Genomic DNA, 27,294 nt, shown 5'->3' on the forward strand with positions numbered 1-27,294 from the left:
GGATCCCATATATGTTGCTTATGTATTCTGTACTTCTTATAATTTTAATAAGGATACATCATTAGGAAATTCAAGTGAAAACTAAACCGATTGTAATTGCAAAATAATGCATTCGCAACGTTAACACTAAATTACCGCTACGTTGTCACACAGTAACATTCATAAACAGCACGAAGAGCCGATGTGACGACTGAAAGCACTAACAGTTATTACCATGTACTTTTATGTTTTATACTTCAAATATACAAACCTGTTCAAAAACAAATTATTTTTTATTCTAAGATGACGTGCTTCTTTCGCTTTGTAAACAACACTGTGATAAAATTCTCGATATATCTATACTTAGCGCAGACTCAGAGATATACATAATAATGGCTGTTACAATATACTTCCCACATAAATCTACATGTATTGGAACCTATTTGCAGACCCTTTGCCTATTTTATTGATTTAAAACGTGCAATTAAAAAAAGACAAATTAACTGTTATTCTTATTCGGGTGCATAATAAAAAGCAGTAATGCACAAGAGCTCCGAGAAATCAACAAAATAAAATAAAATAAAATAAAATAAAATTTGGAGCTGATTTAAGTCATTTCAAAACATGACGTCCGCTAAAGTTGAAAGTTTTCTGTTACGTGAACCATCGAAATTCGTATAATATTGTATAAAAACTGTTTTTTGAGGTAGGTTTTGTTTTATTTTCTATTCTATTGCATTATTTGCATATTTACTCATTTCAGCAAGTCAACATGTCGGCTCCTTAGTAACGAAATGTCAACCTTGGATTTGATGGAAGCTTACGAGAAAATCATGTAAATTAAAAATGCCATAAGAATAAGAAGAATTAAACAGTTTTTTCTAGCGGTTATTCACGAAATAACCCATGCAAGCTACGGATTTATTAAGATATTTGAGCTTTATCTAACAGGGAGTAAAAAGGATCAGCCACACACACACCAAAACAACCCTCGCTTAAGTATTTTAATGACCGTATTTGTCCTATTAGAATCGAAATAATTCATGGAAGCCATAGATTGTTGGAAATTTACACATGTCCTGGGCCGTGATATTCGTTAATTTTATCCCTCGCTTTAATATTTAACAGAATAGAATAACGATACTTAGCAAGCGATACTGATATCCATACATACATTATATATATCCTGTATGGTGTTGTTTTTGAAGAGTGACTGTCGTTACATCCAATTATCAACATAACATGATAGATAAAAAAAGAACTACAGCTTTCTTTAAATAAAAAAAATTAACTATGAACGTTTTACATATACCACTAAGCAATTACTAAATGTGTGTCAATAATAGATAAAATTGAGAATGAAAATGGGGAATGTGTCAAAGAGACAACAACCCGACCATAGAAAAAACAACCGCAGAAGGTCACCAACAGGTCTTCAATGCAGCGAGAAATTCCCGCACCCGGAAGCGTCCTTCAGCTAGCCCCTAAACAAATATATACTAGTTCAGTGATAATGAACGCCATACTAATTTCCAAATTGTACACAAGAAACTAAAATTAAAATAATACAAGACTAACAAAGGCCAGAGGCTCCTGACTTGGGACAGGCGGAAAAATCCGGCGGGGTTAAACATGTTTATGAGATCTCAACCCTCCCCCTATACCTCTAGCCAATGTAGAAAAGTAAACGCATAACAATACGCACATTTAAAATTCAGTTCAAGAGAAGTCCGAGTCTGATGACAGAAGATGAAACCAAAGAAAATAAGACCTAAGCAAAAAAAACTATTATAACATAACATATATGTTTTATAAGAATTAGTACTTTTGATTGGCTGAAAACAAGCGGAACATTTCAAAAGTAGATTGTATTTACCAATAAAAATTCAACATTCATTATAGCACTTGCTTCCGTAATAATGTCACAACAATGCATCGGAAAAAAAGACAGAATTCTTAGGACAGGTTTTACGTTTGTTTCCCTATGCATTGTGGTGACAAACGAATATTTATTAATTATGAGAAATGAATGTGTTTTTCGTTATTTCAAAGCTTTGATAGTGCGTACAGTTATAAGCTTCTATATAAGAAAATGCAGATACCAAGTCAGTAATATGACAGTTGTTATCCATTCGTTTTATATGTTTTAGCTTTTGATTTTGCTATTTAATTAGGGACTTTCTGTTTTGAAATATCCAGTTCAGTATTTTTGTGATTTTACTATTTTTATAACATGAAGTGAGGAATTCAAAATGTGCACCGGTTAACGCTTTTACACCAAAATAAAATTACAAAAAGGTGTATTAAACTCTTAAATAATAACAGATTTAAAATGCTTGAACTTCAGTAAAAGTAAATGTGTTGAAAAATTTGACAGACAAACTGGTATAAATATCATGCTGTCATTCACTCTAATATCAACAGACATACGTAGGAGTAGAATAATTTCCACATGTCAGAATTATTACCGTTATTTCAAATCGTGTAATGATTATTTAATTAAGGGGTATTCAAACATTTTTAATTGAGTTGAGCCTTTGAATTGATATTTTATATTGTCTTTCTATGGTGTGATGTTTTACTATTGTTTCAAAGAAGGGAGAATGTTGGTACCATTAAAACTTTTAATCCCGCTGCAAATGTTTGCACCTGTCCTAAGTCAGGAATTTAATGTATAGTAGTTAAGTTCATAGGTGTTTCTCGTTTCACGTTTTTATATAGATTAGACCGTTGGTTTCCCGTTTGAATGGTTTTACACAAGTAATTTTTGGGGCCCGTTATAGCTTGCTGTTTGGTGTGAGCCTAGGCTCCGTGTTAAAGGCCGTACCTTGACCTATAATGGTTTACTTTTATAAATTGTTACTTGGATGGAGAGTTGTCTCATTGGCACTCATACCACACCTTCCTATATCTATCATTCAGTCAAAAACAAAACTCCCTTTGCCAAAAAAAAAACCAACGAGAAACAACCAAAAGACAAACAGCAGTACAAAAGACATTGTTCAACTAAGTATTGGTCAGCACGAATTTCACAAAAAACAGGGGTGATCTCATGTCCTCTGGAGAATAGGCAGATAACGCCCAACATGTGGCTCTCTTGGTAAGTACACACCTGGTTTCCAGTTGAAAGTAGCAATACACAGTTAAGAAACAAATTAAAATTCACCCTCATATATTTTCACATCCCTCTTTCATTGCTTATTGTAAATAAAGCTTACTCTTTGTGTCATATATGTGCATATTTATGTAATCAGAATCCAAAGATTTTATATTCAGTAGATAAAATGATAAAATTTAATTTCTTATTGGTGAATCCATGGCAACAATCTGCATTTATTAGTTATAAAATATTGCAGGCAGAAGAGTGGGGAAAGATGTCGCATATTTCCCCAAAATTTGGCCAGGATTAGAATTTCAATCACTTGCAGTAGTACTGTTCTGAAACTGTTTTCATTTATCGATCAAGAAATCTAAAACACAATCATATGTCTTTCATCTCATTTTGTTTTGTAAAATTGCTGTAAAAAAGTGGAGAAAAAAGTTTTGGTAAACATAACATTAATACCTACTAGAACACACCCGTGATATCGCAGGTCCGTGACTGAATTAAAGTATATAACTATGCGCTAGCCTTATTGTAGTATTAAAATACTACAGGTAACAATTTGACAATGATTGAATTTAGTAGTGTCAACCCTGTGATTATGACCCGTGTATATAGCATAATCATAAATACACCGTTTGGTGGTGCGCCTGTCAGATGCGGAACTTACATATAAGGTAATAGGTAATACGTGAATATACTATTGGTATCGGTATCGGACTCGACCCGGAACTTGTTAATTATTGGCAATATTAATTACGTGGAAAACAAAAGGGCCTGGAGTGGTGTAATTTTTAATCTACACCTTTGTATTATATTAGTTATATATAAAGTTGTATGAGTTTGACTGTCCCTTTGGTATCTTTCGTCCCTCTTGTATTCTTTCATGCGTCGTTTTTACGTGATGACGGCTGACAAATTGGACCTCGTTATTTTAGTATTATAGATGGCCGGTCTAGCTATGAAAATACAGAAAGTCAAACAGAAAATAACCCATAGAACATGGAAAAAATAATCTTTATTATCTTATAAACCATATTTAAAGGCTCAATTAGTACTAAAAGAGAGACGAAAGATACAAGTGGAACATTCAAACTCATAAATCGATATTTAAACAGACAAAGCCATGGCTTAAAATGAAAAAGACAAACAGACAAACAAAAGTACACATGACACAACAATAAAACTGAAGAATACGCAACACGAACCCCACCAAAAACTGGGGATAATCGCAGTTGCTCCGGAAGGGTAAGCAGATCCTGCTCCACATGTGACACCCTTCGTGTTGCTCATGTTATAACAAATCCGGTAAATAGTAGTACTAAGCTGTCTAAAATCGTATTGCACAATAACTAATGGATATTTGAAAAATCCATCGAAGCCAAAATGCGAAACCAAACTCCTTACTGTGTTTTGCTACCTAACTCAGTAAGTCATTCAGGGAAAAGAAAACGGGAATGTGGTCAACTCGTAATGGTGTCTGTGAAATTTTTTAAGGGATGAGTTTAACCTCACTGTTTGGAACTATTGGTTTAATAGCTTTATTGTAAAAAGCAATCCTCAATCAAGAAAATCATAATAGGAAATGCAAGCTTTGGAATATCGTTTCAACTAGGAGATATATACCCCATAAGCAGGCGAGGCTGGAAAATTGCTATATAGAAATGGAAAATTATAATTGGTATGATGGAATTATCTCTTTTGTCGGAAAGTTTGGCATTAATATCAATGTCGATTTCAAGATATTTCCCTCAGTTTTAGTTGTAACCCGGATTTAGTTTTTTTTTCTCAATCGATTTATGAATTTCGAACAGCGGTATACTACTGTTGCCTTTATTTATAGGTCAATATATCCGGTAGATTTATCTGTATCTGTTGTATTTTTTCAAATTATATAGTATAGATGCTTTCAACGTAATCACCAATCATCAAATATTTAGTGGGAGAATATTATCTTAAGAAACGAATTGATGTGAAATAGTATTTACGTAACATTACATCATCTCGGTGTTTGATTATTAAAGAAAAATAAATTATTTACATCATGATGGTAGATTGTGGCGATGCTGGAATATTGTTACATAGAAATGAATAATAACAATTGGCATGCTGAAATAAGTTTTGTTTCAATATATATGGCAGATTTATCTTTATCTGTTGTGTTAATTTAAGTTATATTGGATAGATGCGTTCAACGTAGTAACCAAACTTTCAGTTATTTGGTGAGAGGACATCTAAAAGAGCGTCACATGAAGTTTTTCAAGTAGTAATGAGTTAATTTGAAACAACTTTTGATGCATTTACGTAGCATTATACCATCTCGTCGCTGTTTGTTGTCAATACAATACAATACAGCAGCAATAAAAAGCAATTACATAGAAATGGCCACTTTAATTTTTAATCAAATAATATGTTAAAGAAAATATCACAGATGAGTCAATTATGAAATACTTGTGTTTTTTTAATTCATAGATTGTCGTATACAAATCCATTTTTGTTTGAAACCGGATATATTTTCCATCTAGGATTTATTTGTGTATAACAAGAGGTAACCTGGTTATTTATCAATTGCTGATGATAATACTACTGTAGGAGAGCAGGAAGACAGTTTCTATGTCCTAGTTTAGTATGCATGTTTAAAACATCCCTATTTCAACGTTCAACAATATCCTTCCATTTCAGTATTCATCTCAGGAATTAGATATATTTGCTCCACCATTTTACAATAAATATCCTTTGTCTCCTTTTATACGTGTGCTGATCTGAAAGAAAAATTAAAAAAAAACTATGCTACTCAGTGTTTATATTTGTCCTTTTGCCACTTAACGTGTGTGTGATATTTGTTACTCGCTCTCATCTGCTTTAAAATATGGGTACAGAAAACTTCAAACTTCATCAATTGTTTAAATTTATGTGCTAATATGACTTTTCAGGTCTCTTACTTTTCATGACAAACAAACATTAATAAGACTAAACTAACGATGTATTAGTTCGTTTGTCTTTTTGGTAAGGCACATATAAAAATGAAAGTGTTGTTTTAATTAATAGTAAATTCCTGTTATGACTTTTATGATAACTTACTCCATTTCAATTGGACATTCTGAAAAAATTGCCACAGAAAAATCGTTTTCATCCGCTTCACTATCACAGTGAATAAGAAGTAAATATGTTCCCGGGTAAACCGTGTAACATGTGTCTACAGAAGTTCCGAATTGGAAAGGGCCATCACCACCCTCACTGTCTCTCACAGCATTGCCATAGTTGTCATTCAGCCAGTCGTAATCAGCAGGGAAAATATCTCCAGGAGCCTGTAAATTCAAGCATGTAATTATAACGCTGTAATAATCACATTTTAAATGATAGATTTATAGTTTTCAGATACTTTTCTTTGTCTGATTTTATATTTCATGTTTTCTGATGAATATTTATGAAGGACTTCTAGGAAGGGTATATTTCGTTCAAGCCATCAGAGGCATGATGGGCGAAATGAGAAATTTCCTTTTATTGTCTCTCATTTTCAAGGTGTTATTCAAGAATTTAATCAACCCATTTTCTGTTGTGGACCTTTTTTCGTACAATTAATCACGGGTGCATTTGAATCTACATATATAGCTAAAGCGATATTTTTTCTTATGAGCGGGTGCTTCGAAATTGCAATCTCATCGCAGGGAGAACAACCTTGATATCTAATGTGCTTAACATTATTCACTTCGAGAGACTATTGATAATCCGTTTTTCGCTATTGCCTACGATTTGGTTGATACTTACAATGACAACGACAATAGAATACATAAGTTTAGAGTCAAAATCACGAATTTCTTCGATATTAAAACAGATGGACGAACTTTTAGTATGCTTTAAATTCTTGTGAAAATTTAAAAGATACACTTACTTCAAACAATTTAATACCAAGTGCAAATCCGTCATCCTTTTCTGGTTGCATGACTTCAACCCTTAATGTTTGTTCTGAAATAGTTTGAGGTTAACATTAATAATCAACGATCGTGTTCAAAGATGTGTCAATCCAAACCTTTTTTTTTGACTTTTGGATAAGAAAAGTAATACTAATTTTAACAATTGTATAACTTTGACGCGATTTGTAATAAAATAAATGCTAAATAAACTCATCATAGATACCAGGATTAAATTTTTCATTTACAACAGTCGCGCAAAATATAAAAAAAACCGTTAAAAGGCCAAGTAAAGTACGAAGTTGAAGAGCATTGAGAACCAAAATTCCTAAATGTTTTGCCAAATACAGCTAAGGTTATCTATTCCTGAGGTAGAAAAGCCTTAGTATTTCAAAAATTCTGAACTATATTGTTGCCTTCATAATAAATAGTTTCTGTTTTAATTTGTGTTTTAATTTATGTTTTTACATTTTGCTATTGAGGGTTATTTACAAATCATTTACACGCTTTCGGTTCTTACCGTCATTGACTGTCAGTAGATATTGCGGATTATTTGCAAATCCTTCACACGCTATCTGTCCTCCAGCATTGACACCACTTTGGAATGCACCAACTGAACATTTTGTACATTCTGAAATGAAACTTTTTATTTATATTTTTATAGAATTTTGTATGAAACCCAATGAATGACATTTTTTTTTTATCAAAGATCGAAAAGTTGTCACCTGTTCAGCATATTTTCTAAATTTATTGACTATAAGCACTATATTTTTGTTATATCCTTTTTGTACTTGTAATTTTTTTTTTGCCTTATACAATACTGGTCCAGGAGTTTTTTTATAATTAATATAAGTGAGTACAAAATTTACAAGATTGTAATTTTGTTATGTGTGAGTACAAAATCTATTATAGCGTTATATAAGTATATATAAGTACGAAACTAACTATAACGTGATTTTAAGTTTGTATTAGTACAAAGGATAGTTCAACTTTATTGTACATTGTGTTGGTACAAAGCTCATTATATTGTGATGTGTAGCTTCAGACTTACTATTTAATAAAGAGTTTACTGCAAAACGTGATTTTAAATAAATGAAAGGAGAACAAATTCGGATAACGTGATTTTAGTTTCTGTGAGAATAAACCTCAGTATAGGGGGATTAAGTATGTGTGCATATAAAAATTATACGTACAATTAATAATAGTTATCAAAGGTACCACGATTATAATTTAGTACGCCAGACGCGCGTTTCGTCTACATAAGACTCATCAGTGATGCTCATATCAAATTATTTATAAAGCAAAACAAGTACGAAGTTGAAGAGCATTGAGGATCCAAAATTCCATAAAGTTGTGCCAAATACGGCTAAGGTAATCTATTCCTGGGATAAGAAAATCCTTAGTTTTTCAAAAAATTCAAAGTTTTGTAAACAGTAAATTTATAAAAATGAGTGGGAGTACACAATTTATTACATGATTTTGTCGGTGTTAGTACAAAAATTACTAAAACAAATTCAAACAAACGTTGTAAATTGCATGCGTTCGAATCGCTTTTATGGATGTACCTTCATCAGGAACACTGACAGCGAATATGTGAAAACTAAAAAACGAAACAGTTGAATATCTTCATAACAAAAAATCACATAAAAGTAGCCAAATACATCTCAGGTTATCTTTATCCAAGTAAGTCAATACATGATTTAAGTATGTGAGTACCATAAGGTGAATTTTAGTATATGTTAGTACAAAACTTACTCAAACGAGAATTTTCCGCTGGATCATCGCCATTTCTACCCCTTCCTGTCATGATAGTAATGTTGTCTACTTCACTGAAATATAATGATTGCTTTAATCAATAGTAAGGCTATGATCAAATGGATTCCAAATAATGAGATGTTTTAATAGTTGTCTAACCAATAACATGACAGATAGGATGTATATTTCACTGATATTTAATAAAAACAAATTAAACTGAAAGCTACAGCGCTTTTCTTGATATACCTTTATCGGAAAGGTCCAAAACCGGATAATTGGAGGCAACAAAATGTATAAGAAACGTAACAGCTGAACAGAAATATGACAAAATATGAACTCAAGTGTTAGCAAAAGCAATCTCGCTTTTCAATTCTACTTTGTCTGAATGGTTTGAAACCTAAGTTTCTAAATCATTTCTAAATTTTTAAACGAGTAGAGGAATTCAACAGTTTGTTATAAATCAGGTTAGTACCGACGTATCGACTAATGATCTAGTGATACCCTCGAAGAATGTTAGTCCACCATAAGCAGTACCGACAAAGGTCTGTAAAAATAAGAAAACAGCTCTTTGTAAATTTCTTTTGATCATACCCATTACATAATATATAGAATGAATATTTTACTGAAATTAAATGATTGCTCAAACCTGTATCATTACAGAAAGTATACCAATTTCAAAAATTCAGGCGTTCACAAGGAAGACTAACACGTATAATACAATTCTGTATATGTTTTACATATATAAAAAAAAGGAATTTACTAAAAGGTAAAATCACAAAAATACTGAGCTCTGAGGAAAATTCGCTAATCTATTAGCAAAAACACAACAAACACGTCAAAGGAATCGATAACAACTGTCCTATTCCTGACTTGGTACATGCATTTTCTTATGTAGAAATTAGTGAATTAAAACTGGTTTTAAAGCTAGCTAAACCAGTAACTGGTATGACAGTCGCATCGAATTACATTATATTGACAACGATGTGTGAACAAAACTTACAGACTTATAGGTAAAAATTTTAAAAATATGGGTACAACAGTCAACATTGTTTTAATGTGTTAATCTTAATCACTTTAAAAACAAACACATATGTAACAGAGAAGCACAAACTGGCATAAAGACCAAGCATATTAGCAAAAATTAAAGACAAGAAAGCGCAAATTTACTTTAGTACAATTACACAACGACGGAATGTATAAGTACAGAGCCAAGTCATAAACGTATTAAAGAAACATAAAAAGGCATACTAGTAGGCAAAGTACATTAGCAAAAATGAAACACAAGCATACAAAAATGTTTTACAATAGTACAATAACGGGATGTATAAGTACAGAGCCACGTCATATGTTTTAAAGAAATAATTAAAGGCACATAGACAAAGCACATTAGCAAAATGAAAGACAAGAATACAAGAATTATCATAGAACAATAACACAATGACGGGATATTCAAGTATCGATCCACGTCAAATGGATATCAATAAAAACAGACTAAACAGTGCAAGCAATATTCATAAAGACAAATAAAAGAAAAGTATAACACGTTATTAAGATGACAAAAACGTCAGCACGTAATTTAGCGTTAATAATATTTAGTAACTGATATTGATAAAAATCTACTTACTAGCCAAACTTTAACTGTGTTTTAATATGTAATGACGTTACAAGAAAAAAACGGAAGGTTTGCACCCGTCAAACAGTATTTGCATGAATAAATCATAGCTATGGGGAACATATGTTGTTCGATGTTGTTGTATTTGTTTCATTGTACGTGTATACTATTCAAGGAATCGAGTGTTAGTGCTTCAATTGACATGATAAAGTCAGTAACATCCCTGAGTTTACAGAAAGTACTCACATGACAAGATACTTCAGTGTATGGGCAGTATTGATGGGAGAAAAAGCCAGATAAACCATTTTGTATGAATCTCACTGATAGGAGAAAAAGACAGAAAGATTGTATGGACGGGATAAGAGATTTTTTTTCTATGTGCATTATTGATAGGAAAAAGTACTAACAAAAAATCAGCAATATAAAACAGACATTAATGATAGTGTCAAATTACACCCCAGTGTATAGATAATACCGATAGGAGAAGAACCAGAAGAAAGACATACCATTGTATAAAAAGTATTGACAAGATAAGATTCAGTAGGATTCTAGGAACAGCATTGTCATGAAATACGTAATTCGCGTACCTTATTGTTCAAACGTTCCTGATTAGAAGAGCCACACAGATGTTTTTGTATGGACAGTATTGACAGGAAAATAAGTAAGATCTAACATACTGCATGGTAGCATTGACAGGAAAATAAGTAAGATTTAACATACTGCATGGTAGCATTGACAGGATAATGAGTAAGATCTAACATACTGCATGGTACCATTGACAGGAAAATGAGTAAGATCTAACATACTGCATGGTACCATTGACTGGAAAATGAGTAAGATCTAACATACTACATTGTTGCATTGACAGGAAAATGAGTAAGATTTAACATACTGCATGGTAGCATTGACAGGAAAGTCAGTAAGATCTAACATACAGCATGGTAGCATTGACCGGAAAATCAGTAAGATCTAACATACTGCATGGTAGCATTGACCGGAAAATGAGTAAGATCTAACATACTGCATGGTAGCATTGACAGAAAAATCAGTAAGATCTAACATACTGCATGGTACCATTGACTGGAAAATGAGTAAGATCTAACATACTACATTGTTGCATTGACAGGAAAATGAGTAAGATCTAACATACTGCATGGTAGCATTGACAGGAAAATGAGTAAGATCTAACATACTGCATGGTAGCATTGACAGGAAAATCAGTAAGATCTAACATACTGCATGGTAGCATTGACAGGAAAATCAGAAAAATCTAACATACTGCATGGTACCATTGAACGAAAAGAGTTGGAAAGTTTTGTCATTGTATATGTCGCATTGTCAAAAGACTTTGTCATTGGTGTATATATATTATATAGATAAAAACGCAGAAATTAGCAATTTTAACGTATTATCTATATTGTTTGCATTATCAAACATAAAACCTACTGAGGATTTGACAGAGGACCGGCGGTAAAAAATCTGATCAGGAACTCTTTTTCGTATCCAGCTTCCAATGTCGAGGGTATAGCCACATATGAACCCGGTTCAACGAGGAATCTGTATGTATTTTGTACATTCCCCATGTATAGATTAGACTTGTCACCTAACAGTTCCAGGGACACGCAATGGCCGTTTCTGCTAAGAACCTACAATATAAATTAGTTTGGATACCATATAAACATTATTGGTAATGACCTTCACAAAACTCCTACTAAGGAATGTTCAAACACCGTTACGCCCTGTCTTGATTATATATAGCCATTTTCGTACGAGGTATGCTATATAAAATCAAAAGCCGTTGAGTTTTTTTAAATGGATTAAAACAAAATCTACCACTCTTTCTGGACTTCCAAATGTTTGGCATACACATTAAAAGATGATTACACCTTCAAGATGTCATATTAGTAAAGATATTTATTCATATTTCTGTAAATTAGCCAAACAAATCTATGAGTAAGTAAATAAACAGCAACAAATACACAGCAATACTCTACTAGCTTAGTTTACATTATGCGAAACACTCAAACACATTATATATATTGATGACAAACTGAAGGACATACCTTGAATATATCACATCTTACATCAGCAACATCGTCCCTACTTTCTAATGTTCTTTGTACTATCTGAACAACAAGAGCAACTTTACCTTCATCGTCCATTGCTACAATTAGAAATACATGTACAAAATTAGCACCAAACATAGTTAAGTTATATGGGTCACATATAGTATCACAGATAGTGTTAACATAATAAATTTACTGTTTACAAAACTTAGATTTTTTTCGAAATACAGAAATAGATTACCCTCGATTACCTTGCATCCTAAGTGCTCTATAAAATTTGAATTTGATTTGTTTTTCGAACCGTCACTTATGATTCTTTTGTGAATAAAACCATCGTAGGGCTTGCAACATTTCAATTTTGGTATTTATGAGGTGTTTTTTTTATCTATTTCTTAGCCCGTTTGTTACCCCATTTTGTTTTTTGTCCATGGATTTATGAGTTTTGAACAGCGGTATACTACTGTTGCCTTTATTTAGCATCATTTTGAATTTTTATAACTTATAAGCATTGACAATTCACAAATTAATCTTCACGTCTTCAGATTATGCAAACAATTTTGATATACGGAATTCATTTAAATTTGAAGATAGAATAATTGATAATCTCCATTATTTTCACATATCTTATATCAAGATTTCTAAGGAGTACTAGCTTTTTTTAACTTTTTTGGATTCGAGCGTCACTGATGAGTCTTTTGTAGACGAAACGCGCGTCTGGCGTTTATATAAAAATTAGTCCTGGTATCTATGATGAGTTTATTAAGTATACATTTTTACAGTGCGTATTACCTTCGTCTCCGAGTGTAACACTGTAACATGGATTCTTTGTTCGTTGTTCAAATCCACCATTCTTTCCATCTCGCCAGTCTCCATATATACACGTAACATAGTCTGAGAGATAAACAAAAAGGAAAACATATTAAACTATGTGTTTCTCACTTTTACAGCTTACTATACAGTATGTGTTGAACTCATTGGTGAAAGCTGTATAGGGACATATCATTGTTAGCTTCGGTATTTATTGCTCCAAAGATTGTGTGTTAAAAACAGGCTGTGATTATTCATAATATTTAACAATTAACTTAATAGCCTGTCTCAAGATAGAAATTCAAAGAAACGAAATTTAATCTGAATTGTTCATCAATCTTTATGTTTTGATTATACATAATTGTTCTTAGCTACACTCTATTGTTAATCGCTCAGCTGTACTTTTTAGCATGTGTAACCATCATGGCTGCGTTGTAAAGGGATGCTGACAACATATATCTCAAAGATCTTCCGTCAAATAGATTTGATCTTTATCTTTCCTTTTCTATGCTGAGACTTCAAATTTAATTCTGCCATTTATTAAGTGTAATATAGTATAATGTCTGTTCGACTTTCCGTACCCTGGCGTCATTCCCTTGAAGGTTTTCACATTTAAATCCAATGTCAATATGATAATGTATTCATCATTTTATATTGTTATTTTTTGCTTATCCATCGTGCATTTATTGGGAACTTTTTTGTGCTTTTACATCTCTGCTGTATACGGGTACTTTATTGTTGCTTATTCTTACTTAACATATTAGGGTTTCCATCTCTGTCAAAATCCGGTGTTAGATTACAAATGGTACAATCCTCAAAGTATCCAAGGAAATCATTAATATCCATATAGAATTCTCCGTCGTCTTTTGAAGGTGGCGGAACACAGTCTGACGGGGCAGAATCCCATTCAGGGCTCCTAAAAATGCATCTCATCCAGTTAGAAAAATGTGGCCACATGATATTCATTCTTTAGACCGCAAATTCCGTATAATTAGATATATAGTATCCCACAACATCATTAATATATGATTAAAATAAACCTGTGATGATGGTTAACAATTGAAGACAACACGCTCCGATCATCAAATATCACATGTCAATCAAGTTTGCCGTTTTGGACTAATAATAAACCATTTAGATAGCATTGTACTATATTCTGAAGATTTGTAAATTGTTTTAAGTTTAAACTATTTTCAATTGAATTTAAAGTAAGAGTTTAATAAAAAAAAAATAATACTTTTTCAACAACGTATGTAAGTCATCAAAAATAAAAAGAAATACATACCCATCGCTCCATGGGCCGTTCCATTCTCCGTTGCCCCAGGGATTTCTTATTCTTAATAACTTGGCACCGCCTACCTTTAAATGAAAAAAAAAACAACGTTACCAATTATAAGTTATAGTATCAGTAGTAAATAATGACAGTATAATTATTATATTTAAAACATTAATATATTAAGTAATACATTCTTATATGAATTAAACATCAATCATGTTTGTCACAGTTCTTTGAGATACAATATTTTGTAGGCCGATTCCAATCAACGGAATTTGATTTTTTAATCTGTTTATTTTGTTAATATCCACCCTAAACCAATTTCGGGATGTACACTGAATAAAGATGAACTTACGACAAAAGCTCCATTCATGGAGTAGGCATGACCTCCTACCAATCCACATTTACCATCATTTTTACCCTGCAATACCATAAATTAATATGATTAATAATAAGATTCTTTCTTTTTCATAATTGTTCTACATTGTTTTTGAGACATATACTGATAATATTTGTTCAAGATATCTAATGAAAATGTTTAATAATATTTGTTCCAAGTTGCCTATGAGACATGAATATTGCTTGTTCTAGATTGCTTATAGAAATGTTCATATATAATATTAAATATAACGATGTTCACATTTAGATCAGCGGAGGTCGATTTATTCAAAACCTCGTCTTATAGATTCAAACTTACACCATAACACGATTGTAATGGCCTTAAAATATTTTTATTCTGTGGAATCATTTACTAGTATGTCAATGTCAATGAATATTTATCGATATGGCAATATTGCTTATGAGACAAATATCCATTATGATATTTGAACAGGTCACTGTGTGGTCTTCAACAACTAGTAAACATCATATTGTATACCTGCGATAAAGATTCCAGATTGAAGATGTGTTAATAAAAAAAAAAAAAAAAAAAATCGGTAAAGACCAATTGCAATGGTTGAAAATATATATCTATGAATTGGTGCAAAAGACGGTTTTAACTGCTGGTGACCACGTCAACCTACGCTTTACTTATTTGGTATTTTTTTGGTGTTTTTTCTTAAAAAAAATTTTTAATGACTTTGATATTTTCTCATTGACGTGTACTTATAACTCCTTTATATATTTTTTTTTTATTAAACTGTTTGTAATCGATTAAGCTCTTTCTTCGATGACTTTAATCATTATAAATTTAAAAGCCAGATTTTTTGTTATACATCATACAACATAGTCGTGTGTTTTATACTAAATTTTTTAGATAAATAAATGTTTGATGTCCATACCGGAACAGCACACCCAACCATAGTAGTAGGGCATTGGAAGGCATTATGTAACCGTTGGAACAATCGTTCAGACGAAATCCTTTTCTTCCTGAAGTCAATCATCTCTGCTACTCCTCCTGTTAAGTTCATGAAGGAGTCAGCTGTTAATCCTGCTGTTATTTCTTCATAAGATCCATATAATCTGTTAATATTTACATATAAGAATTTAAAAAACGTTAGATCAGAATTTCGAAACAGGTTGAAGACTTTATAAACACTACTGTATGGATCTTCTTTTGTTAGAGAAAGACTTCTACAATCCGAACAAAAGTTATGAATGAAAATTTGCACACGAGGATCGATGAGAGGGAATCTTGGAAAATTTGGAATAAAGTATAGCATTAAAAACATAATATCCGCACGGAGTCATTGTTTAACTTTTAAAAAAATATAAACAAATATGATTTATATGAGAGTGATACTTATGATGTTAGCAAAACGTCTTCCAATTCAATGTTAATTAAAGTATAACAGCTGAAGAAAATTCAAAGCTATAAAAATATTATGAATAACAAATCGTTTTGTGACAGACGATATGATTGTAAATGAATACATTTATTCTTCTTTTGATTGTATGAAAGATATTGATGTGTTTATATTTAATTTGTTTTTATACGTCCTATTACTCTTTTGTCATGTCTCGGTAAGATTTTCACTTCAATTTTGATCACTAAATCATGTTATTATCTTGATGAGTATTCTATTCTACTAGAAAATCAAGCATATTTCGAAATTAATATTTGTAAGAAATAAGCCATTAGACTTACTTTGCAAAAGCCTTTTCAAGGAGAGCCACCCACATCTCATTTGGGTCTGTTGCAGAGTGAGCCCCAGCTATATTTGTTTCATACACAATAGGTAGAAAGTCATCAATATAAGTATCATTCCAGGCACCAAATCTCCAGAACCTAGAATGAAATATCCCATCATAGTCATCCGAACCTATTTTGTAAGCATCCCCCGGAATTACCTGTAATATAAAAGGAGAAAATGATTTGATAGTTTACATCCCGCGACCCACCTTGTTTCTCTCTGCTTAAATTTCACTGAATACTTCTTGAATGTACTGAAATTTGATTACAAAGTAGGTCTTTTATATAAAAAATATTTGTATCAATTCACTGGCTGCTGGGTGCTACCTTCAATAGTTGACAGTCCACCAGCAGCTTTAAATGTATTAATGCAAATATAAAGTACATGGCACTGAATTTCATGAGCACGAAGCGTGACTTTTTTTAAGGTTTGCTTGAATAAAAAGGTCCACAAATATACCAATTACTATACATTTAACGCAAACTGTACATACACAAAAACAACCGAACTCGTCTACAACTACCTGATTGATGAACTCAAATATTTACAGACAACATATTTCATCCAAGTTAAACTAAAAAGTTATAATATGGACTCTGTACCCCTGCATACCATTGATCCAGTGTCGTGTCAATGGAAGTATACACACACATAACTGATTTCTTAAATAAACTTTACCTGTTGCGCATGACAAGGGTAAACCTTATGTATGAGACAATTTTTCGATTTCTGAATTGTTCTTGAGTTTTTTGTTTTGAACATAGTAATCTTTCGGTTATGATAATGCCTTCTTACCCTTCGTAGCAATCTTGGTTTGTCTGCAATATTTGCTACCATAGCCAAAAACCAACAAGTACCGACTTCACCTTGTCCAATGTCAAATCTAGTTGTCCCCTCTGAAAAGAGAACAGGTTCTTCTGCGACATCCTATAAAAACAATGTTTTAATTGATTTTTAGTTGAAAAAAATAGGAATTAAGTAAACACTGTATTTTCATGTTTTGTTATTTGGTTTTTCGCAATATATGTCGATGTTTGTTGTAAAGCTGGCATAGCGGCTTGTTACTTGGCGTTTGGTAATTATCCATTGTTGATGAAGAACTCTCAATATCGAGTAACTTGAGTTTATTGATTGCTGCCTTTTAAACATAAGTATTACATGTACACTCGTACATAAACATCCATACTTCCTACACCATATAAATCAGGGAATGCATATACATGTATATAGTTTCATTTATTCTCCAGATTAAATCACTTCAGAAATGCAGGTTATACATATAATGATATAAACTATACAATAGACAGAAATAGAATAAGTGTGCAATGGATACAAACCATAGGTCTTTTCCATTCCAAATCGGATCTTTTAGGAAATGCAACATCCACAGTGAATTTGTAATCAGTATACAGATCTCCGTCAGGATTGGGAGGTTCCTGTGTGGGAAAATCTGCAGACGATGTCCGAAAATCTAAGAACAGTTCATGTGTTCCAATGTCTGTTGGTACATACTCGGCTATCGTGAAGTCTGGCAGCCCAGGTAACATCATATCTTCAGTATTGTAACGGTCAACTCCACTTTTTGCATCACTGCTTTTAACTCCAACTGGGCCATTTTTATCGGCACTTTTGGGTTTGGCGGCCACAATTGGCACAGGTCCTGATTTATGCTTAAAGAAAGATAAATTTAGTTAGTACAATGGAAAGAACATTGCTGTTAGTCTTTTCATCCATCAAATTTCAGATTTACTCCTTGTACAGACGTAATTAGATATAGGAAGCCTTCGTGTATAAAATCACGGTATTGCCATGCTAGTGAATCTTACTCATAACAAGATACATGTAATTTGGTTACACACAAACTGCTAAACAAGAATAAAAAGCCCTCGATTGAATGTACAGGCACATACAGTGGTTCTTGAATTTTCAACTAATGTATGTGCACATGTGTTCTCCCTAACAAATTTAACTTGGATTTTTTTAGGTGTAAGAGTTATTTTCGGTAAAACTAAAACATAAATCTCGTCTAAAATGTGGGCGTCAACACTTTTTTCTTTCTCACAGGGTATTTATCTACAAGAACAAATGCAACCGTAATCGCAAACATCATAAAACTGCTTTCTCACAAGCAAATAATCGTGCAAAAGGACATGCCATTATACTAGAATCATAATCATTTAGCTCCCATACATAAAAGTAGGTACCGAATTGGAATCTGCAGATAATATCACTTAAAGTTTTTAGTTTCACTTAGTCGAGGATCAAATACAAATTTAACTGTTTCACTGTCAGTCATATATTTGAAAGAAAAAAAATATTTATATACATGAGACTTACAAATCATGTAACAAATGATGGTGAAGTCTAAAAGGTTTACACATTTGAGGACTATACAAAAGAGGAGGAATATATCAAAAGGAGAATCAATACTCATTAGTCGGGGATAATTACACATGAGTTCTATACTTTGATATGTTTAGAAAAGTAGGTAAAAATCACAATATATACCGTCAAGAAGTAACAATACACAATCAAACATTTGACTTCAAAGCATACCGTTGCGATATAACAGGACACACGTAATTTGGCTAATAGGCCGACTGCCATGAAATAACACAAGCGCATATTTGCCCATAGCCAGGCATACGAGAACTAGCAGAGCACAAACAAACATTTTACCATAGAAGAGGGACGAAAGATACCAAAGGGACAGTCAAACTCATAAATCTAAAACAAACTGACAACGCCATGGCTAAAAATGAAAAGGACAAACAAACAAGAGCACACACGACACAACATAGAAAACTAAAGAATAAACAACACGAACCCCACCAAAAAACTAGGGGTGATCTCAGGTGCTCCGGAAGGGTAAGCAGATCCTGCTCCACATGTGGCACCCGTCGTGTGGCTTATGTGATAACAAATCCGGTAAATAGTCTAATTCGGTAGGTCACATTCATGAAAGGGAAAGGGATTGTAGTTACGACGTAAGGAACATATCCGATATCATTTGTGAAACGGTTATTCCATAACGGTCAACCAACTCGTGATGGCGTCCGTAAAATTTATGAAGGGATGATTTCAACTTCACCATTTGGAACTCTTGGTTTTATAGCTTCCTTGTGAGCAGCAACCCTCTATCAAGAAAATCATGATAGGAAATGCAAGCACGGGAATATCATATCAGTTGAGAGATATATACCCCGTATGCAGGTGCTGCTGGAATGTTGCTACTTAGAAATGGAAAGTTCACAATTGGAAAGCTGAAATCATCTCTTTTGTCGTAAAGTTTTGTTTTCAACCGACCCTCATTGTCAATTTCTAGATGTAAGTCAAGATATGAGGCCGACTTAACTGTATCTGTAGTATCCTTTATCTCTAGCTCGATTGGATAGATGCGTTCCACATAGTCACCAAATTTTGAATTATTTAGTGAAAGAACATCATCTATGTAGCGAAAAGTAGAGTTAAAGGATATTGCTAACTTCTTATCTTTCTTCCTAAGAAGTTCCTGCAAGAAGTCAGCCTCATAATAATAAAGAAACAAGTCGGCAAGTAGAGGGGCACAGTTTGTTCCCATTGGAATGCCGACAGTCTGTTGAGACCTTCGAGAACTTTTTTCCACTAGCAGACATTTAACTACGAGGCAGACCCTATTGAAATAACAGTATATTAATAAACATTTGACCACGAGGTTTACCGTCGATAAGTAACAATCCACAAACTAAATTTTGACCTCAAGGCAAACCGTTGCGATCTCAGGTTCAGAACTATACGAATAAGGAGGAAGATACCAAAATTAAAATCAATACTAATCAGTCGGTGAAAGTTATACATGAGTTATATACTTTTCACTTGATATGTTTAGGTAAAAGTTCACAGGACCGACCGTCGCGAACTAATAGACTTCAAGCACACATTTGACCATAGCCAGGCCTTCGAGAACTAACAGTGCATGAGCAAAAATTTGACCATAGCCAACCTTCGCGAACTTACAGTCCACAATCAAACATTTAACTACCAGGCAGACCGCCACGAAAAAAGTATATAAGCAAACATTGGCTACATGACAGGCTGTCGAGAAGTAATAAATCACGGGCAACCATTGACTACAAGGCAAACCACAAATGGCTATCACAATGGTTAGAAATAACATCCTGCAATCAAACACTGACTTCCGGCTAGACCATCAAGGACTAACAAACTAGAACAAGCAAACATTCAATGCTAGACGGAATTTTGATGACTTAACAACCAACAAAAACATAGATTACCCGTCAGATTAGACCGCGGGAAAGTTCCCAGCAGTATGAATCCAGCGGAAATTGATCTGGTTTTTTTAAATTCGTTAGATTATCTGCATCCAGAGTAACCAAAACCAATGGATAGGCAAAAGATACCAAAACACATCAAATTCATGAGTCGAAAATACCACGATGCCATGGCAAAAACGAAACAGACCAAAACACAAACAAAATAACACAACACGACATAGAAAAAGAATAACTGATAAAAACGAACCCCACAAAACATGAGGTTGATCTCAGGCAGATTCTGCTATATCAGTGGCACCCGTGGTGTTGCTCGTTTAAGTACAAGCCTGGTGATAATTCTTATTCGGTGGGTCACATTTGAGAAAAATAGGACAGGATAGAAATTACAATAATTTGAAAATGTCAGTCGTCATATGTGACACAGCTATTTCATAATTATAAACCAATTAGTGTTGTGTCTGTTACGAAGGTATGACTTAATTTCACTGCTTGGAACTCTTAGTTTAATAGCTTCCTTGTAAGCAGCAACCCTTTATCAAGGAAATCATGTTAGCACATACAAGCCCTTGAATGTCGTATCAGCTGGATGATATATACTACAAATGCACCTGCAACTTTGCTACATAGAAACGGAACGTTCACAATTGGGAAACAAAGTCACCAAAGTTTGAATATTTAAGTGAGAACACAGAAGCTGGGAATTTACAAAGTTATAAAGGATACTAAATAACCAAAACAAGCAAGAAATTATTCAAAAACAACTTAGGTCGGATGCACTTTAAGGAGTTACAGTCTAAGTTGTTTCTAGTTGATAAAGTATAAATTTTTACAATATACATTTTAAATTAAAGCTGAAAATAACTTCGTCATCAAGAAAATGATAAAATCCTTTTGTAAAATAAAGAATCGAAAACTAAGTCCAGATGTCCATTCTTGAAGACTTTAATTAAAGAAGGTATTCATTCAGCTTTGACGTATATATTTTGAAGGTTATAAACAAGATGGCTATAAAAAATAACTCGAATTAAAACGTAACGTTTAATATAATCTTGCGTAGTGATATAACATACTAATACAATGTTTTAGAATTTTTGTTTTCTCTCTCTTCTACTTTAAACAACAGACTATAGCACTATGTAGAAATACAATATTACATGTAACTAAACTGTTTCATGACACTTTCAAATAAAAATAGTTTCTTTAATATGGCACGTACATTTGATGTTAAGAATCTTTAAAATTTCAAACAAAATTCCATAGATGCTCCAAACAGTATTATTTCTTAATGCAAAATACGACTTTTGGAGTAAAGAAATAAAATAAATGATCGATTATATATGATTGTCAGGTAGTAAGTATACAAAATTGAATGTTAGTCAAGGAAAATTGTGATAAAGATACACACAGTTTATTTGGTAATACAAAAACGAAAATTGTCCGAGACTTCTATAACACACACATACCCCCAAACAAAATGCTAAATTGAATCAAAACAGCCACTTCAATATTTTGTTTGGCTGTAGTAGCAAGCGCAGAGGTAACAAAAGAGCAAGAGGGGAAGTACGTTTATTGAAATATACTGGATTATCTATGAAATATTGTTTTACTTTTTTATTTTCTATTGAATTTAATTAGCAAGTTTACATTCGAAATTGAAAGGTAATTTCTATAAAACTTGACCTGAATTTTGAAAAAAGGGAAAAAATTAAAACTTCATCAAGTACACATACAATTATTAAATAAGATTGAACAAATAATACTTATACTAAGAATCTAGGTTTTGCCACCATTTGCTTTGTTTTATTAGTATGACATTTAAAATGTAGTAACAATGAAACAAACGATTATTTTCATCTTAAACTAGCTTCTATTGCTTACAAATTGTTTCTAAAATTAAAATAATTTTGAGGGTATTATTCATAGTGCTGTAAGCTGTTTTTTAGTAGAAGACAACTTACTGCTATAAACTATACAATTTCTTGGAAGACAGTTAAGCAACAAACATATATTCGTACAGTGTAGGAACAGGTCAAACTTAAATTATTTGACGAGCATCCAAAATAGAGGAAAAGTAGCTAGACTTGCCGACAAATTTTGTCATGCAATTTAACTTTAAACTGTAGTGTATATTTTTTTTCCTATTCAAATCGTTGAAATTGACATGAATAAACGCAGACCGATGATTACCATAAATTGAATTTAAACAATAATGCGAAAACAACCATTCGATTTCAATAGAAGCAAGATACTAAGAGATCATAGACGAATATTTCTTATGTCATATGTCAACCTGGACACTTTTAGAAAAAATGTCGATTGAAGGATAAAACACAATTAACTGAAAGACCGATAAGCAATTGTCAAAGAAAACAAAATTGTCGATAGTTGCATAAAAAAAGGCTTCAACGGAAAACATTCGACAAACAATTAACAAATATCCTACTCACAAAGATTGATGGTGATATTGAAATAAATTCCAAATATTAGTTTTGATGATTCAAGATAAGCAAGATTTTACATACACATAACAAGCTAACAAACAAAAATAAATTTAACAAAATTAAATGAAAGACGTGTCCGCCCAGTTCTCCTTTCTGGCACTCCTTTTCTGTTATTTTGTCATAATTCATGGCTGAAAATAAAACAGTGTGCTATAAAAAAATCAGTTGAATAACATCTTAGTTATTATCTTAGTAATTTCTGTAGAGATATGAAGTTCCTTCAATGATTTTGGCTAAACCAAAACTTTTAAGTTGCGATACCTAACAATGGATTTAGCTTATTATATGTATGTAAATAATTTTTTATCATCATTCATGTTTATCATTCAAAAATAGACCTTCAAATTTGTATTAAAGAACATATTGTGACTTGAATGGAGAGTTGTCTTATTGACACTCATACCACATCTTCGTAAGGCTATATATTTTTCAATACAAAAAAGGAAACTTTTTAGAAATCCATGAATTCTTTCTGTGTATTATGAAGATATATACAAGAAGATGTGGTTTGAGAGGAAATGAGACAACTCGGCATCCAAGTCACAACATGCAACATGCAAAAGTAATACGATTCAAAGTACGGCCTTTAACACAGAGCCTTGGTTCACACAAAACAGCAAGCTCTAACGGTCCACCAAAATCACTAGTGAAAAACCATTCAAACTTGAAAACATAGAAATAGAGAGTAGAAATGTGTATGTATAAGTCAATCAAATAGCAACACCACGACATCATTTTGCATTCAAAAACAAAAATAAGCTCATCATAATTGACAGACAAATCAAATATTTACAAGATGACAAATTATTCTAAGGATTCATACCTCTTAATTCACATAAAAGACACGAAAATTATAAAAAAAAACTGAGGTACTTCCTGATTGGAATACTGGGTAGTTTCAACATGTAGCATGGTTAAGCAAGTTCTTAGTTCTTTACTCCTCCTTGTAATCATTATGTTATATCAAAACTGATCAACGAAAAAGAAAGAGCTAACGACTTAGAGGCATTAAAACTAAAATATACAAATAGATAAACTTATATAATTATAAATGGAAATGGAAATACGGAATGTGTCAACGAGACAAAAACCGATCAAAGAAAATATTACAGCCGAAAGCCACCAATGGATCTTCAACACCGTGAGAAAAACCCAAACACAAATACTAGTTCCATGAAAATGAACTTCACACCAAACTCTGAAACCTATAAATTAACTAAACTATAAAGATAGTGTGACCTTTTTCCTTACCTCGTATGGTGGTGGTGCTTCGTTTGATGAAGGTTGCTGTTGTTCTTGTGCATTCTGCTGAGGGGGCGGTGGTTGTTCTTGCGTATTTTGCTTAGGAGGGGGCGGTGGTTGTTCTTGCGTATTTTGCTTAGGAGGGGGTGATTGATGTTGCGTATTTTGCTGAGAAGGTGTTGGTTGTTGGCTCCTTATATGTGGTTCACTCCTAACATTTTGTTGCCCATGCTGTCCTAGTGATGCATACTGGGTTCCACCATCAGAGGAACCAGCACAACCCATGATAATTCCCTATTATTTTATTTATTTTCTACAATTTAAAAGACACGGCCTTTAAATTCATGATAGTTTTATTTGACATTTGAATGATTTGAAGTGATCGCAAATGAACGCGACTACTCAGTGTACAAATGATAGCGACTACACAGTGTACAAATGAACGCGACTACACAGTGTACAAATGAACGCGACTACACAGTGTACAAATGATAGCGACTACACAGTGTACAAACAACACATGAAATCAAACTCCAAACAACTCTTCAAGGGTTATTATAGGTCTACAAATCAAGTCTATGAAATTATCTTAATAAAAGTAAGAGTCAGTGAAGCTTTTACCACTCCACACATAAAAAAGGATTATAATAACCAATGAATAACTATACAGAGAGGGCATATATCATTGATCAAAAAGATTCATCAACAAAGTAACAGCTACATGTTCAAACTTGAAATGCAGAACCCGAGCTCGAAAATCAAAACGAAATTGAAAAAAACATGTGTTAAAAAAAATACAAAATAGTCTCAGGAGTTAGTAAAGGTCTAATCGGACAACTCTCGCATTCAGTAATGTAAATCTAGTTTTATTTCTTAATTATGTTAGTTACTACATTACAGAGAAATTGTGCCAAAACTGATAGGGACTTAATTTGACGACATAACCGCTTTCTTTTCAGTTTTGTATTTTTTGTGAATTGTTTTTTTTTTTTCTTTCAAAAAGAAGGTTCCTAATTAAAAGAGGTGCTGTCGGCGGGATATTATTCTGAAAAGGTACCAGTTGTTACGTCAAACTCTGTTTGTCTTTTGTTCTATATACGGGATCGTTTGCTACTTATCTATAGTCTTTTATAAAACTTAACGAAACGTGTGAGAGTACTTTGTGTATTTAGTTTTTGTAAAAGTTCCTTTTTGTGCGTCTTGCCAATCTAACAAGTCAAGCCATTTTGTACTGATATTTTTTTACAGTTTGTTATAATATTCTGCTGTTATTCTACTGATAAATACTTTTTTTGTTTATTAGCTGTTAATGTCTTAAACCATCTTTCAATAACTAAGAGTCATTTCAGATCTGCACTTTGTCTTTATCGTTTTTTTTTTTGTGAGTTATATTTTTGTTTTGTATCATCTGATGTGTTAAACCCGTTTCAACTCACTTTTATAGGTGATACTGATGTTGTACTTTTACACCACTGTTCCAGTTTAAGCGAGGGTTGAGTGAGCTCGACATGTTTAACCCGACACATTATGTATGTGTATGTGGTTGTGAACTATCATCCTATTTATTTGTTTTCACTTTTATTGTTTTTCGTAAATCAGACCGTAATGTTTTCGTTTGAATTGTTTCACGTTTTGTCAGATCGGGTCCTTTATAGCAAACTATACAATATGGGTTTTGGTAATTGTTAAAATGGTTCATACCGTAACATGAAAGTTTTTAAATGCGTTCTATTTTGACTGTGTTGATTATGTGTGATGGTAAGAATAACCAGGTGATATGTCAAACAGTACTAGATTGTTAAGATGTACCATACGGTAACATAAAAGTTTTTAAATGCGTTCTATTTTGACTATGTTGATTATGTGTGATGGTAAGAATAACCAGGTGATATGTCAAACAGTACTAGATTGTTAAGATGTACCATACGGTAACATAAAAGTTTTTAAATGCGTTCTATTTTGACTATGTTGATTATGTGTGATGGTAAGAATAACCAGGTGATATGTCAAACAGTACTAGATTGTTAAGATGTACCATACGGTAACATAAAAGTTTTTAAATGCGTTCTATTTTGACTATGTTGATTATGTGTGATGGTAAGAATAACTAGGTGATATGTCAAACTAGATTGTTAAGATGTACCATACGGTAACATCAAATTTTTTAAATGCGTTCTATTTTGACTATGTTGATTATGTGTGATGGTAAGAATAACCAGGTGATATGTCAAACTAGATTGTTAAGAGTTTGATATTGCTATGCGCTACTTTCGTAATTAGCTATAAAAACACATTAGGAAGTGTTCTTGTAATTGACGTGATGTGATTGCCGAGAGAAACTAACACACTGAAAACAGATGAACACTACATAGGATCATTGTATATACATATAGATCTCCTACCTTAAAATGTGTAAAGAATCACAATATTATAAAAAAAAAAACCTATTGATATCCATACATACATTATATAATCCTGTATGATGTTTTTAGTGAATCCACTGCCGTTATATTCAATGAACCTTATCTCGTAATCAATAAAAATTAAAAACCACAGCTTTATTTCAATAAAATCATTGACCATAAACTATTTACATATGCCACTAAGCAACAACATAAACTTTATCAATCAAAGAT

General features: G+C 32.6%; 1 protein-coding gene across 2 annotated transcripts; it reads right to left on the reverse strand.

The window, feature by feature from the left end:
- Positions 1-5,453: 5,453 nt before the first annotated feature.
- LOC143065456 (calpain-9-like) lies at positions 5,454-27,261 on the reverse strand. 2 transcript variants are annotated; one of them, XM_076239029.1, is made up of 17 exons: positions 27,123-27,261; positions 24,668-24,971; positions 17,979-18,311; positions 17,437-17,568; positions 16,596-16,798; positions 15,790-15,970; positions 14,865-14,930; positions 14,519-14,592; positions 13,986-14,149; positions 13,216-13,317; positions 12,424-12,524; positions 11,807-12,006; positions 8,749-8,822; positions 7,514-7,624; positions 6,975-7,048; positions 6,164-6,390; positions 5,454-5,844 (listed from the first exon to the last, which is right to left on the reverse strand). In XM_076239029.1, exons 2-17 carry the CDS (start codon positions 24,941-24,943, stop codon positions 5,829-5,831), a joined length of 2,334 nt encoding a protein of 777 aa, XP_076095144.1. In that variant the 5' UTR covers positions 24,944-24,971; positions 27,123-27,261; the 3' UTR covers positions 5,454-5,828. The 2 variants fall into 2 exon arrangements, with proteins under 2 accessions (XP_076095144.1, XP_076095146.1); XM_076239031.1 differs by having other exon boundaries at positions 27,061-27,228.
- Positions 27,262-27,294: the final 33 nt, after the last annotated feature.

This window comes from Mytilus galloprovincialis, chromosome 2 (genome assembly GCF_965363235.1).
Source record: "Mytilus galloprovincialis chromosome 2, xbMytGall1.hap1.1, whole genome shotgun sequence".
NCBI classification, from domain to species: domain Eukaryota; kingdom Metazoa; phylum Mollusca; class Bivalvia; order Mytilida; family Mytilidae; genus Mytilus; species Mytilus galloprovincialis.